This window comes from Hordeum vulgare, chromosome 3H, assembly GCF_904849725.1.
Source record: "Hordeum vulgare subsp. vulgare chromosome 3H, MorexV3_pseudomolecules_assembly, whole genome shotgun sequence".
Taxonomy (NCBI): domain Eukaryota; kingdom Viridiplantae; phylum Streptophyta; class Magnoliopsida; order Poales; family Poaceae; genus Hordeum; species Hordeum vulgare.
The window spans coordinates 137,728,433-137,742,896 of record NC_058520.1 but is presented as its reverse complement, the minus strand read 5'-3'; the positions used below and the strand labels follow the sequence as shown (position 1 = coordinate 137,742,896).

General features: G+C 46.7%; 1 protein-coding gene across 1 annotated transcript; it reads right to left on the bottom strand.

The window, feature by feature from the left end:
- Positions 1 to 531: 531 nt before the first annotated feature.
- LOC123439683 (aquaporin TIP4-4-like) lies at positions 532 to 1,551 on the bottom strand. The gene is made up of 2 exons (XM_045116372.1): positions 1,303 to 1,551; positions 532 to 1,207 (listed from the first exon to the last, which is right to left on the bottom strand). Exons 1-2 carry the CDS (start codon positions 1,427 to 1,429, stop codon positions 579 to 581), a joined length of 756 nt encoding a protein of 251 aa, XP_044972307.1. The 5' UTR covers positions 1,430 to 1,551; the 3' UTR covers positions 532 to 578.
- Between the last annotated feature and the right edge of the window lie 12,913 nt (positions 1,552 to 14,464).

Here is a 14,464-nt window from a genome sequence, read left to right as displayed (position 1 = left end):
CACGCCCAGCGGAGCCTGCTGAACTCGTACGCCAGATCCGCCCGTGCGTCGCCCAGAGAGGAGCCCCCCGCCACCCTCCCTTGATCCAGGTCGGGCTTTGCCGGCGAGCTCCTCAGGCAGCGGCGAGGAGCTGGGGCAGAGCGTGGTGGGGAGTAGCCGGCGCCGGTGGGTTCCCCGTGTCGCCCGAGAGAGGCAACGCGGGGTCGGGCTGAGCTATTACTTATGATTTTAATATACATAACTGAACTTTGAATTTGTGAATACATGCATTGCATTGCACGTGCATCATTACTACCATATCATATGTATTGCATGCTTGTGTTTTTCCTCACCTCCTCGCTGACATTCTGTGCTCTCTATTCGCAAAAAAGAAAAAGACATTATGTGCTTGCTTATATTTCTCTTTCTTGTATAAGAATTTACCGCAAACAGTACTTTACTTGCAAATTTGGATAGATGCATTATACTGTATCTGTTTCTTGTGGACCATTTCTCCCGTCAGCCTGGTAGTTTATATCTCCTCTGAGCTTATGATGGTATACTTGTTTTATTCACTTCCTTTTAACGGACTTAAAGGTCTAGAAGGCGGTGCCTTCGCTCGGAAGCTGCTGATGACCGGGCCGGACCATGAACAATCCATCATATACTAGCCCCGCGAGCAGCCCACCTATCATCGGCCCAACCCAATAGACCCACTGACAGGCCCAAATCCCTGAGACGAGCGCGGGCCCGAATGAACGTGCCGGGTTCATACACGCGCCGGAGAACGGCCCTCCGGCGAGCACGTTGGCGCCGACGACGAGGCCCACCAGTAGCGGCCCGAGGTTGCCGACGCTCCGGCGCGGGTCCACGACGGTCGCGTACACCGTGAAGGTCAGCGAGAAGGTGAGCACGGCCTCCCAGAGCACTCCCTGCGGCGCGCTCACCCCGGCGGACAGCGCGTGCACTGGCATGGTCGCCGCGCTGCCGGCGAGGAAGGCGAGGAGGAGGCAGGCGAGGGAGGAGCCAAGCAGCTGAGCGAGCACGTAGAGCGCAGAGCGGAAGAGGGTGATGTGGCCGCCTGCGGCGAGGGAGAGCGTGACGGCTGGGTTGATGTGGCCGCCGGAGACGTGAAGCCCTGCCGACACCATTACGGCCACCACCATCGCGTGGGCCAGCGCGACTGCCGTCAGACCCATGATCGTGTCGGCGCCGCCGGCCAGCCTCCCTGCATACACATACCACATGTACATGTAGTTCCAGACTCTCTTCACACATGCATGCATGGACCCGTTTCCAACCATCACTGTACTACGTACGTACCGGTGGCCATGGCGGAGCCGACGCCGGAGAAGACGAAGAGGAAGGTGAGCACGGCCTCGGCGAGAACGGCGCGGACGCAGCCGGCCTCGGTGGCCTCGCGGTGGTGCCCGAGAGCAAAGTTCGCCATGTGTACGTCGCCGCCTCGCCTCTGTGGCCTCGCTGATCTGTCGTGGCGAGATGATCACACGTACGCCGAGAGAGCGGCCCGAGTTATGACGAGTCTGGTGGAAGCTGGAGTGCAGGAGCCAGGAGGTGACGGTTATATATAAAGCCGTTCGTGTGCGCAGGATAGGATCGGGAAATGGTGGAATTGCTGATGCGTGCGTAATAACGGAGGGCGGTTACCAGCTGGGCCTCATACCAGTGGCACCGGCGACTGCACTGGACACACTCAACTTCAGAAAATCTTCGAGAGAAAAGAAAATCTCCACGTACTATACATGTACTCCCTCCGTTTCTAAATATATCTTCTTTTAAAGATTTCACTAATGGACTATATACGAAGCAAAATGAATGAACCTAGATTCTAAAGCATGTCTATATACATTCGTATGTACTCCTCTAGTGAAACCTTTTAAAAGACTTATATTTGAAAACGAAGGGAGTATATATAAGCTGAAAACTGGAAGCAATGATTTTCTTTTGCCAGAAAAAAGAGTTTTATTTCAAGTTGATAGAGTTATGCCAACTCCGCAGCGCGACCCCATTCTCTCCGACCCCGTCCGTTTGGGGTGAAAGGGACAAACAGGTCGGCCCAGCGCGAAACCGCCTGGACCCATCTTGTCCGTTTTGTGTCCGGCACGACCCATTTCGAACGCAAACTTGCGCGGGATTTGGGTCGCGGCGGACATCAAATGGACGTGCGCTCGTCCGCGTCGGGGACGCGTGGCAGACGGCCACCAACCTCCCACCCACCCGCATCAATGCGCACGAGCGGCCGGGACCGCCTGTCATCCGCCCAGGGGACGGTCGCGGTCCTTCTTAAATGAGGAAGTCGTGGACCGGTCGTCCACAGTTCTCATCGCCACCCCGCGGCCTCCTCGAAACCCGACAACCGCGAACCCTAGCCTCCTCCTCGAACTCGCCGGCCGCCGCAGCCATGGGCCTGTGGAACTACGGCCGCAAGGGCACCCACGACCCCGAGGCTGGCTCCTCGTCGGGACGCCGCCGCGGCTCCGTGGAGGAGGAGGCCGCATCGCCACCGCGCCAGGCCAACACTTCCTTCACCATCGCTCCTAGACCCGCCGGCCATCGCGACCGGCAGTACCTCAGCGTTGAGGTATGCCGACGCTACTGGGAGACGAGGACGCCGGTCTCATGGAGCGATGTCCACCTCCCCAACCTGTGGCATCTCTCCGCCGACCGCGTCCCTATCCCGCCGGTGCTGACGAGAGGCCGTGCGCGCTGCGAGGAGATCGAGCGCCGCCGCCGCCGCCTCCCCGACGACCTCTACTACGACCCAAGGTACGCCGCCGACTCCACCCTCTGGGACACCTGGCTCAGGGACGAGCACGACGTGCGGCGTGCCTCCTACTTCGCCGGGACGGTCGCGGGGCCGCGGCGGGCACGGGAGGTGCGCGGGCGTACACGGGTGCGCGGCCTCACGCCCAGGCCGTCGCCTTCCCCATCTCCGTCACCACCTCCACCTCCTCGCATGACGGAGGAGGAGGAGGCCCGGCTCATGCAACACGTCATGGAGGACTCCATGACGACGCATGATGAGCGCCAATGGTCGGGCCTGGACCGCGCCATGGCCCTCTCTGCGGCCGACGACGTCACCATCCCCGAGCCGATGGAGGAGGAGGAGGTGGCGCGTCCCCTCCGGAACTAGTGGGCGCGTCATGGGGCTGGTCGTGCACCACGCCGGAGATGGCGCATGCAGTGGGGGCCGTGAACTGGTGCCCCGCGCCGCCACGGTCACCGGAGCGTGAGGCCTCGCCACGGGAGGAGGTGCCAGAGGCCAGCTTCCAGCACGCCCCGCGCACCAGGGACCGCCGGCCAACCTCTGGACGCCGCCGCCCTACGTCGACCTCCTCAGCGACGGCGATAACGACGACACCGGCGACCAGTGAAGACGGCGACGGCGACGGCAACAACGGGCTACTTTTTTTTATGTTAATTATGTGAAACTGGGCCGTTTTGTGGCCGTAAAAACTGGGCCTTTTTTTAATGTTAATCTTATTATGTTTTAAGTTTTTCAATTGCGTTTATTTATTTTTAGTTGAGTTTTCCTTTTTTAATCAAGTCCAACACGGACATGATTTGGGGTGCGGCCGCGTGGTGGGCACACGCACGACCCAACGGACAGAGGCAGACATGGTCGAACCCATTGCCGTCCCAAACAGACAAAATACGGCCAAACCGGACGTCCGTTTGGGGTCGTGCGGTGGAGTTGGCCTTAGAGCATCTACGGCTAGACCCCTCAAATCTGGTCTCTCAAACGCCCGTGGACGCACCCAGACGTATTCATGGACACTCACCGGTCACGCCTCAAATTTCCCTCTTCACATCCAACTCTCTCATATTTCATGCCTCATATCCATACAAAAGCATGCGAACTACATCCTATGTACTAACTACTACTGTACTAAGCTTCTTCCTCGTTGGAGATGGACCACGGGGGAGCCTGAGCCGCCTATGCCGCCTGCTCCGCCGCCGCCTGCGCCGTCTCCTGAGCCTCCTGCGCCGCCCGCGCTTCCTCCATCCGACGTCTGGCCATCGCAGCCGACTCAGAGTGTATGGAGTTGAGGATGGCCATCTGCTCCGACCACTGATCGATCACCGCCGATGGCTCCTTCTCCGGCTCCTGCGACGACACCTCCTCCTCCGGCTCCTTGGGCGCCGCCTCCTCCTCCGGCGCCTGTGGCTCTTCCTCGGGCTCCTCCCTCATCTCCCCTCCCTCCTCGAAATCTACCTCCGGTTCCAGAGGTAGCCCCGCTTCCCTTCGGATTCGGACCTGCTAAAGGAGGAAGAGACAATGTTGGATCGTGTAATGTCGGTGGCGTGGTGGCATGGCTGACGAGCTCGGAGCGGGTAGTGCTCGGGTGGCGGCGGAGAGAGGGAGGAGGCATATGTGCTAGGGCTGGGGGGCGTCGGTCGTCTTTAATAGCCGGCCCCGACCCCGGAGCGGCGCCACGCGGCATTCCACCGCGCCGATGGTCGAGGCGCCCGTTGGACCGTCGGGTTTCCCGGCAAGTCCGCGTGAGGTCAAGCCATTAGTTAAACGTGGCAGGCGTGCCCGGGTGCCCCCATATCCGCTCCATATTTGGACTGGAAATGGGGGGTGCCAGTCAACCGGGGTGTTTGAGGGTGGTTTGAGAGACCCGTCTGGGTAGATTTTTTGTGACCGGGAAGTAACCGGACGGCCTGCCCCGGCGTTTGAGGAGGGTTTGAGTGGCCCCATAAAATCCGGCCCCTCAAACGCCCACGGACGTGCCCGGGCACGCGTGCGGACACATCCGGAGGACCCCTCATATTTCGCTCCGTGCATCCACATACCTCATATCTAGACTCTCAAATCCATACAAAGCCATGCACGTAGATCATTCGATAATAAATGTCGCATGTAAAATAAACGTTGGTACCAAACATAAAAAGGGTTTACATCAATTTTATTTAAAGTGCACAATCAATCATCTGCTCTTTGATTTCCATTGTGGGTCCAAGTGTGGGCCACCAGATCATTGAGTAGTTGTGTGTGCATGTGATGATCTCGGAGATTCTGATGCATCTACAGAAAATTCATAAGCTGCATTGCATCTTGATCTTTAGGGATTTCAATTTGTACTCCAGGTGTTTCAAAATCGTTGGTTTGGGCTACACCATCACCCCCATCCTCGACGATCATATTGTGCAAAATAATACAACATGTCATCATATGCTACAAAGTTTCTTGTTCCCACATCATTGCAGCCCAACTAACAATTCCCCAATGCGTTTGCAACACTCCAAAAGCCCTTTCCACATCCTTCCTAGTTGATTCTTGCATTGTTTGCAAAGTGCTTTTGTTTTCTACCATGTGGTTCGGATACGGTCTTCACAAATGCAGCCCACTAAGGATATATGCCATCGACAAGATAGTATCCCATGTTGTAGTCTCGGCCGTTGACGGTGTAGTTGCACGGAGGTGATTCCCCGTTGCAAAGCCTCCTGAACACCGAAGATCGTTGAAGCACATTGATGTCATTGTGAGAACCTGACATTCCAAAGAAAGCATGTCATATTGTTAGAGCATATATCTCCATATGTGATTTTGGTAATTGATGACAATTACTATGGACTAATGGTTGCCTTAAGTTATATTTATAGGATTTGTCCATAGGCACTTCTTGAAGTCCATCTGTTGGGTTCAAGGAATTTATATGATGACCAAGATGGTATTCAAGGTAATATCCAAAGAATGGTCATAGAGACACTAGGTTGATCAAGATCTCAGACAAAGAGTAAATCAAGATGATCAACACACAAAGCGTATAAGATGTACCGAGAGGGATCAAGTGATCCCATGGTATGGTAAGCATTGTCCATTACGTGTTTGTGTACTAACCCATGGTCTTTGTGAGAGTCCTATGTGGGGGTTAGGTGTGCTTCCATGGGCTTGCGTCAAAAGGAAGATCTCATACAACCCATGAAGGATGACGCCAAGTGGCGATCGTCATCAAGACTGTAGTGTGCAAGTTCAAGTGGATCAGCACGAATATATCATTGAAACTATTGTTAATGATCATGTATTGATAAGGACAAGGTCATGTGCTAACAAGGACAAGATCAAGATAAGCATTCCTGAGCACTACATGCTTGATTCTTGTGGATGTTCACATGGTGGACAAATGAAGATGAATACATAAGCTAGGCTCTCCACATTGTGTATGGGAGAGCTATTTGAAGACTTCATCATGTCTTGCTTTCAACTTGAGCCAAGAAGGAACAACAACATCAAGCTCAAGTGAAAGGGCTAACTCAAAGGTATCAGTTCCTTTGATGTTAGTTGTGCGGAGTGATGATCACCGAATAAAAGTATACACTCAAGTATGGATCATCAGTACCCTTTTATGATTCTTGAGTCCTTAGGGATCCCGCACTATTAAGAGGGGATCACAAGTTTTGCGATGAACTTGCTCAAACTACATCTCCACTGTTCTGCTCAATACCACATATTCTCTACTTTGCTCCTATCTCAAAACAGGTCTACTACCTCGGACTTCCGGCTCCCTCCGGACGTCCGAGGACTGGTCAAGGGTCGGACGACCGACAGGCTACGGAAATCCGGAGCTCTGCACCAGAAGAAATTGAGCTCTATAACTCGGATTTCCGGCTCACTCCGGACATCTGAGGGCCGGACCACCGACCGGCTTCGGAAATCCGGAGCCCTGCACCAGAAGAACATGAGCTCTATAACTCGGATTTCCGTCTCCCTCCGGACGTCGGAGGGCCGGACATCCGTCCCCTTTCGGAAATCCGGAACCTCCCACCATAAGAAGTTGAGTCGAATAACTCGGATTTTCGGTCTTCTCTGGACGTCCGGTGGCTGTTCAATTCACAGTGTTTTCAGTCATATCTACACCCTCGGACGACCAACCCATGTCGGACGTCCGACCCTTTACGGACGCCCGGACTTCCGGAAAATGTCGGACGTCCGGACCCTGTGTGACTTAAAGTGTCCCCAACGGTTGTTTTTCTCTCCCCACTATAAATAGCCCCCTCCCACTTCGTGAGAGGGGAGTCCAACACAACCTTATCCTCATAAGAACACATTTCTACCTCACACACATTTTCTCACACCAAATCTTAGATCCCAAGAGCATTTGTGAGCCCCTTTGAGAGTTGTTCCAATCAAAAGATAGATCGTCTCCCTCTCCTTCTCTCAACCCAAGCTATTTGAGATTTGAGCAAGTTTTGAGCATTCCCCGTGATCTTGTTACTCTTGGAGGTTGGAGACTCCTAGGCAGTAGGAGTTCTTCGGAGAGGAATCAATCCGTGTGATTTCCTCCGGAAAAGTTTGTGAGGGTTTGGAAGCCACCTCAAAGGCTTACCACTAGTGGTTGAGAAACGCCTTCGTGGTGTTATCTCAAAGGGAGAATAGGGTGAGCCTTCGTGGCATTGGTGTGCCTTCGTGGTAACACCCACCTCTCTAACGGTGACTAGCTTCCCTCCAAGGAAGTGAACATCGGGATACATCTTCGTCTCAGTGACCTTGGTTATCCTTAACCCTAACTCCTTACTTGTGGTTTATTTGTGTTACTTGAGCATACATACATTGCATATTGTTTGTGCTCATTATATTGTGTTGGCTATTTTGTACAAGATTAATCATTCAAGCATACCCTCTATATCCACACGTTCACACTTGCAGCTTTTGATATATCGTGTGATATAGTGTGATCTAGTATCTTGTGTCGTTCACCTACTTGTCGTGTGATATAGCTCAAGTATGTTTTTGTAACTTACTTGTGCTTGTTAGTAACTGTATTGTGTCCATCTTGGTAGATCGTGTTGTTGATACACGTTGCAGTGCCTAGTGCATTTAGGATTTGTGCTTGACAAGTACCCTCTTAGTTTATTTCCGCATTAGGTTCAAGCCAAATCCGAAGAAGTTTTTAAATAGCCTATTCACCCCCCTCTAGGCATCATCGAGGTCTTTTCAATTGGTATCAGAGCAAGGTCTCTCTTTAATTAGGTTTCACGACCTATAGAGTATCGATGTCGACTATTGGATTAGTGCACAATGGCATCTTTGACTTTGATGGCACAAATTATACCCTATGGAGAATTCGTATGCTTCATCACTTTCGGGCCATGGGCCCAAATACTTTACGAATTGTTCTTGTAGGGATTGCCGACAAAAAGGATGATGCATCTTCATCTACTAATGAGATGTATCTTGATTGTGAGGCTTTTCTTGCCATTCATCGAACCATAAGTCCTGAAGTGTTTAAGTCTATCTCGACTTGCAAGTCAGCTCATGAAGTTTGAACTAAACTTGAAGATATATATGGTTGGTACAATCTTGATGAAGACGGTATTATGATGAAGGAGTTGGTGCATGAGCTCTTCACTCTTTTCGATCTTAAAGAGTCCACCACTACTTCCATATCCGATTGCTTGCACACCTTAGCGTCTTCAATCTCACAAGGTAATGACATGGTGAGTGAAGAAATATATGTTGATGAAAATGTCATAGCCTCTATGGACACGAGCATATCTAGCACCACACATAGTGTAAATTATCGTGCTGATAGGTCATGCATTTCACCTAAAGATCCCTCGACAAATGTCTGTGGTGATATGTCTGCTTCCTCGTGTCCTCTTGATCAAAATATCTTGTTTCTCCCTAGTTGCTCTATGACTAATCATTTAGGGGAAATCAAGAAATATGAAGTACTTTTGACTAATGAAGAATCTGATTCACCAAAAGAATAATCATCAACTCCTCCAGTTCACATGTGCCTTATGGCAAGAGGTAATAATGAGGTATCATCTTCCCTGTGCAATAACGATGATATTTGCGATGAGGATGATGATGATGACTTGACCGAAAATATCTATGTGATTAGTAAAATTCTTCATAAAGCTAAAAATAACGCTCTTCAAAGATTCCAAGATGTTCTTGCTTACTTTGAAAATTGTAATGATTCACTTAATCATGAACAAGCTAAAAGTGAACAACTTGAACATGAACTTGAGAAGAGTCATCAAGCATGTAGAGACTTAAGATCTTCAAAAGGAGAGATTGAAGTTGCTCATGATAAACTTAAAAAGGATTTTGAGGTCCTTCTCCTTGAATGCAATAATGTCAAGGGAGAGCTCATCAAAACCTCTAAGATCTATGAGGAGCTTCAATCTACTCATGAGAAGTCTCTATTTGCTACTTACTCCTCTCATATTGTTGATGATACTTGTACATCTAACTCTACCTCATTTGAAGTATCAACATTGAAGGAGAATATTGAGCTACATTCTCAACTTGATTTACTAACTAGCAATTATGGGAAGTTGGAAGAAAACCATGTAATGCTCACAAGCTCTCATGCCGATCTTCTAACATCCTATAATGTGCAAAAGTTAGCTCATGAGGCTATCATCACCAAGGTAACATCAAGTGAGCCTCATGTGGACAATGGCACTACTTCTAGTCAAAGTACTATATTTCCATGTGCTAGTCCTCGTAATTCGTCTACTCATAATGTTGCTACCTCGTGTGATGAATTACTTTCCTTGTCTTGTTGCTCTAACATTGAAGCTTACACTTCCTCTAGTACTTGCATTGATACTAACCGTGCATAGGAATTCGAAGAGCTCAAGGCCCAAGTCACTTCTTTGAAGAAAGACTTGGAACAGTGTCATGAAGGGATGTCCACACTCAACAACGTCCTGTGTGAGCAAACATCTTCGAATGACAAAAATGATGTTGGAGTAAACTCAAACAAGAACAAGAGGGGCCTAGAACAAGTCAATAATTCAGCCAAACTCATTTGCTTCAAGTGCAAAGTTAAAGGGCACCATGTTAGATCTTGCCCTCTGAAGACGAAGTCTCAAAGTCACAAGCAACAAGGGAAGCAGCCACAAACTCAATCACATATTCAGCTACAAGTTGAAGGAAGGCCTCTTCCCAATAAGACCCAAGCCAACACTCCCTGAGGTGAGAAATCAACTGGGAAGAAAGCAAAGGATAGATGTTGCTACTTATGTCGTGAGAAGGGTCACGTCGCTTCGTCTTGCACAAGAGGTAACTTATCCAACCCAATCACTATTGATGATATCTATTCCCTTGGGAAGGATAAGGTTGGCAATGTGTTTGCCAAGTGTGTTGGTACTCAAAATGGTTTCAAGAAAAGAACCATTTGGGTTGCCAAGCCTATTGTGATTAACCTCTTAGGACCCAACGTAGTTGGGGACCAACAAGCTCAAACTTGATCAATAGGTGACTATGGAGGACATTAGAGACCTGGATACATAATGAAGAATTAAGGAGTCTTCATCATTCATATTATCTCAAGCCAAGTCATTTGGATTATTGAGTTTCTATCATATATCCAATGTGCCTCCTTACGGTAACTTATACTTAAACTGTTTACATTGTTAGGTGCTTGCCCCTTTGCATGTTGTGCTTTTGTACCTTGCATGCGTTTGTATATGTTGTGCTTCCAACTTGCTTATCTTGAGTAATCGAGTATGTGTATGTTGGCTTGCATATCATGTACATGTGAGTCTTGTATTGAGCCTTTTTGCATCTTGTTTGTATTTTTGTTGGCTCTTGTGAGAGATGAATGGATTATTCCATTGTGGGGGAGTGATGTGCTTTGCACACCTCACAATCCTATAAATGTGTATACATGGGGAATACCACTTAGTTTTGATATTTCAAGATTATCTAGTTTCTATGTGGTATGTCTTACTTATGAGAAATTCAAATTCTATATGGTCCATTAAGTATCTCTTGTTGGTTTTAATTTGCCACTTGTTAATATTGTTGGTTTAGCACATTATGGGGGAGTAATATGCTATGTGCATATTACAAAACTAGAAAATGTGTACATTTGAGGTGTTGCCACTTAGTGTTGATATTGTAAATTATCTTGTTCCTAGGTGGCATGTTAGCTCTACAAGTGTCATTTGCTTGCGTTTTATGGGTAAATATGATCTTGGATATATTTGCGATTTACCAATGAGTATCACTTCCAAAATACTTCTTGTCCTTGACAATTGGTATTCCCATCATGTGATTGGAATTGCTAATCGTCTTTACATTGGATTTTGTGTTTCGTCTGTCTTCCTTGCCTCTTATGGATCTATTTTAACATGTCTAGTGTTTTATAGATATAGAGAAAGTGATGATCCCATCGTGTGCATTTTTTATTTAAATGAAAATTCTATATAATGCACGTCCCTTGGGGGATCTATCCTATTTTCTTTAGAACACTCATCATAAAATCTTTTGATCCCCATCAAGTGTGTGTTGATGGGAAGCAAGTCTTGCTCTTTATGATGCTTTGTGCCATCATGAAAATTTGTTGAGGGCTTGGTTTGTTGGAACCTAGCTCTCTTTTGGAAATTAAATACCTCGTGTTTGTTTTCCTTCAAATTGGTTTCTTGTTTCCTTTTATTTGGCATGTGTCAATGGATATCTCATTCCTTGAGGTATTTTTTTAGTTAATATCCTTCAAGTGATATTTCTTTTTTGTTTAGGATCTTATTATCACTTGATACCTTGTATTTTGGTGACCTATCAACTTTGTGTTGAGTTGATTCTTGAGAGTCTTGAGCATGCATATCTAATATATACAACTTCTTTTGCTTGCTTTCCTTCTTTGACCCAATATATAAGGGAAACTCCACCTTGTCATAAATTGGCTAAAGTGTGCATGAAATTCAAATTCATATCTATATGCACATATGTATGTGGAGTTTGTCCTATGTATTGTTGGTTTTCTAACTCTTTGGTCCCAATGAGTTTGGGCACCATTTTGTTTGTTTTGTTGTTCCAGGAACAACTGGAGATGCATTGGATGCTCAGCTCACCTATATGGAAGGTGTTGAGACCATGTGATTATTGGACCCAAGTTAGGATGATCAAAGAACAACTATCTACTACATCAATCCAATGTTGTCTCGGTAACAAGTATCCACTTCATGCATTCTTTTCTTGCAAAGGCCCCAACCTGTCTTTTCTTTTCCAGGTTGCATCATGGCATGAATCTCTTGATTCGTTCTTGTAGTACTTGTTTTCTTTCTCAAAGCATCCGAACGATGATGTCTTACTACTAGTTGGGATGTCTTTGATGTCCGTATGTTGGAAGTTCATATTGTACAATAGGAAAATATTAGGCCATGTGCTTCCAAGCAAAAGATCTCATTGATATATTTATGACTTCCTTTTGGATATCTAGTTTGTTCCTTCTTGTAACCATTTCGTGTGTACATCCTTCTTTGTGGATATATATCATCATGATTGTCTTCTACTTAGAATCTTTTACACATGAGAGAAGTTACATCTCTAATTGATATCCTCTTTTCTTTCACGTCCATCGTTGCATTTCCTTTTTCAGTTTTTGGTGGCTTCGTGAAAGGATTTGTTTTGAGTGCGTATCTTATTTTCCTACATCTTGATGCACTCTTTGGCCGTGAAGATTATTTTTCCTCATGCTTGTCTTGATGAGGGTTTTGCCATTTCAATTAGTATCCCTCCTCTTGACAAGGTTCTTACTTCCTAGCTTCACAATGGGTTGTCACAAGCGTTGGTTCTTATTTTGTTTATTAGTAAGCTTGTGAACCCATTTTCTAGTATGTGTGTGTGGGAATGATATGTCTTGCACTTTGTATCTCATTTCATCAAGACTATGTTGATGAGTAATGCTCATCCTTATCTTAGTCTTCTCAAGTGCTTTGCCATGACTCACACACATTACTTTGGTTGAGCCTATTCTTAAGTTGCTTCTTTTACATGTTGCTCAACCATTTGTTTTGTGCAATTGATATGCTTATTGTCTCATCTATCTTCTTGCACCCGTTGTGTGTTTTTATAAATTTTGGGGGAGCAACGATCCTATTTTGTGCACCTGTATCAAATACAAAAATCTCGTATTAGTGCACAAATCATGGGGAGCTTCTCTAGTTTTTGATAAAACACTTTGTTGCCTTTATCATAATATCTTTTATTCATGTGATTCGAAGGACCATATGATTGTTTGTTCCATCTGGAATCTTTTGATTGCTTGCCTCTATTTTTGTATGTCTTTGTGGCATACGATCCTTTTATTTGCAATCTTTGGGTCCTCAATATAGTTTGTTTTCCTCCAACTACTTATCATTGTATTTGTGTATTTCTCTGCACTCATTTACTGAGAAGTACACACTTTTTGGAGGACCACCTACTATATTGGCTTTCTAAACTTTTTGTCCATTTTGGCAATCGATGCCAATGGGGGAGAAGTTTAGAGAGTTTACTTTGGATATGTTTAGAGGGTTTTGCTTTTATTGCGTAAGCATTTACATCTTGCACGCATGCATTATTACCTTGTATGTGTGCGCTTGGTTATGCTTATTTCCTTATATAAACTCTCTTGAAGTGGTTGTCTTCAATTACCAAAATGGGGGAGATTGTTAGAGCATATATCTCCATATGTGGTTTTGGTAATTGATGACAACTCCTATGGACTAATGGTTGCCTTAAGTTATATTTATAGGATTTGTCCATAGGCACTTCTTGAAGTCCATCTGTTGGGTTCAAGGAGTTTATATGATGACCAAGATGGTATTCAAGGTATTATCCAAAGAATGGTCATAGAGACACCAGGTTGATCAAGATCTCAGACAAAGAGTAAATCAAGATGATCAACACACAAAGCGTATAAGATGTACCGAGAGGGATCAAGTGATCCCATGGTATGGTAATCATTGTCCATTATGTGTTTGTGTACTAACCCATGGTCTTTGTGAGAGTCCTATGTGGGGGTTAGGTGTGCTTCCATGGGCTTGCGTCAAAAGGAAGATCTCATACAACCCATGAAGGATGACGTCAAGTGGCGATCGTCATCAAGATTGTAGTGTGCAAGTTCAAGTGGATCGGCACGAATATATCATTGAAACTATTGTTAATGATCATGTGTTGATAAGGAAAAGGTCATGTGCTAACAAGGACAAGATCAAGATAAGCATTCCTGAGCACTACATGCTTGATTCTTGTGCATGTTCACATGGTGGACAAATGAAGATGAATACATAAGCTAGGCTCTCCACATTGTGTATGGGAGAGCTACTTGAAGACTTCATCATGTCTTGCTTTCAACTTGAGCCAAGAAGGAACAACAACATCAAGCTCAAGTGAAAGGGATAACTCAAAGGTATCAGTTCCTTTGACGTTAGTTGCGCGGAGTGATGATAAGCGAATAAAAGTATAAACTCAAGTATGGATCATCAGTACCCTTTTATGATTCTTGAGTCCTTAGGGATCCCGCACTATTAAGAGGGGATCACAGGTTTTGCGATGAACTTGCTCAAACTACATCTCCACTGTTCTGCTCAATACCACATATTCTCTACTTTCCTCCTATCTCAAAACAGGTCTACTGCCTAGGACTTCCGGCTCCCTCCGGACGTCCGAGGACCGGTCAAGGGTCGGACGACCGACAGGTTACGGAAATCCGGAGCTCTGCACCAGAAGAAA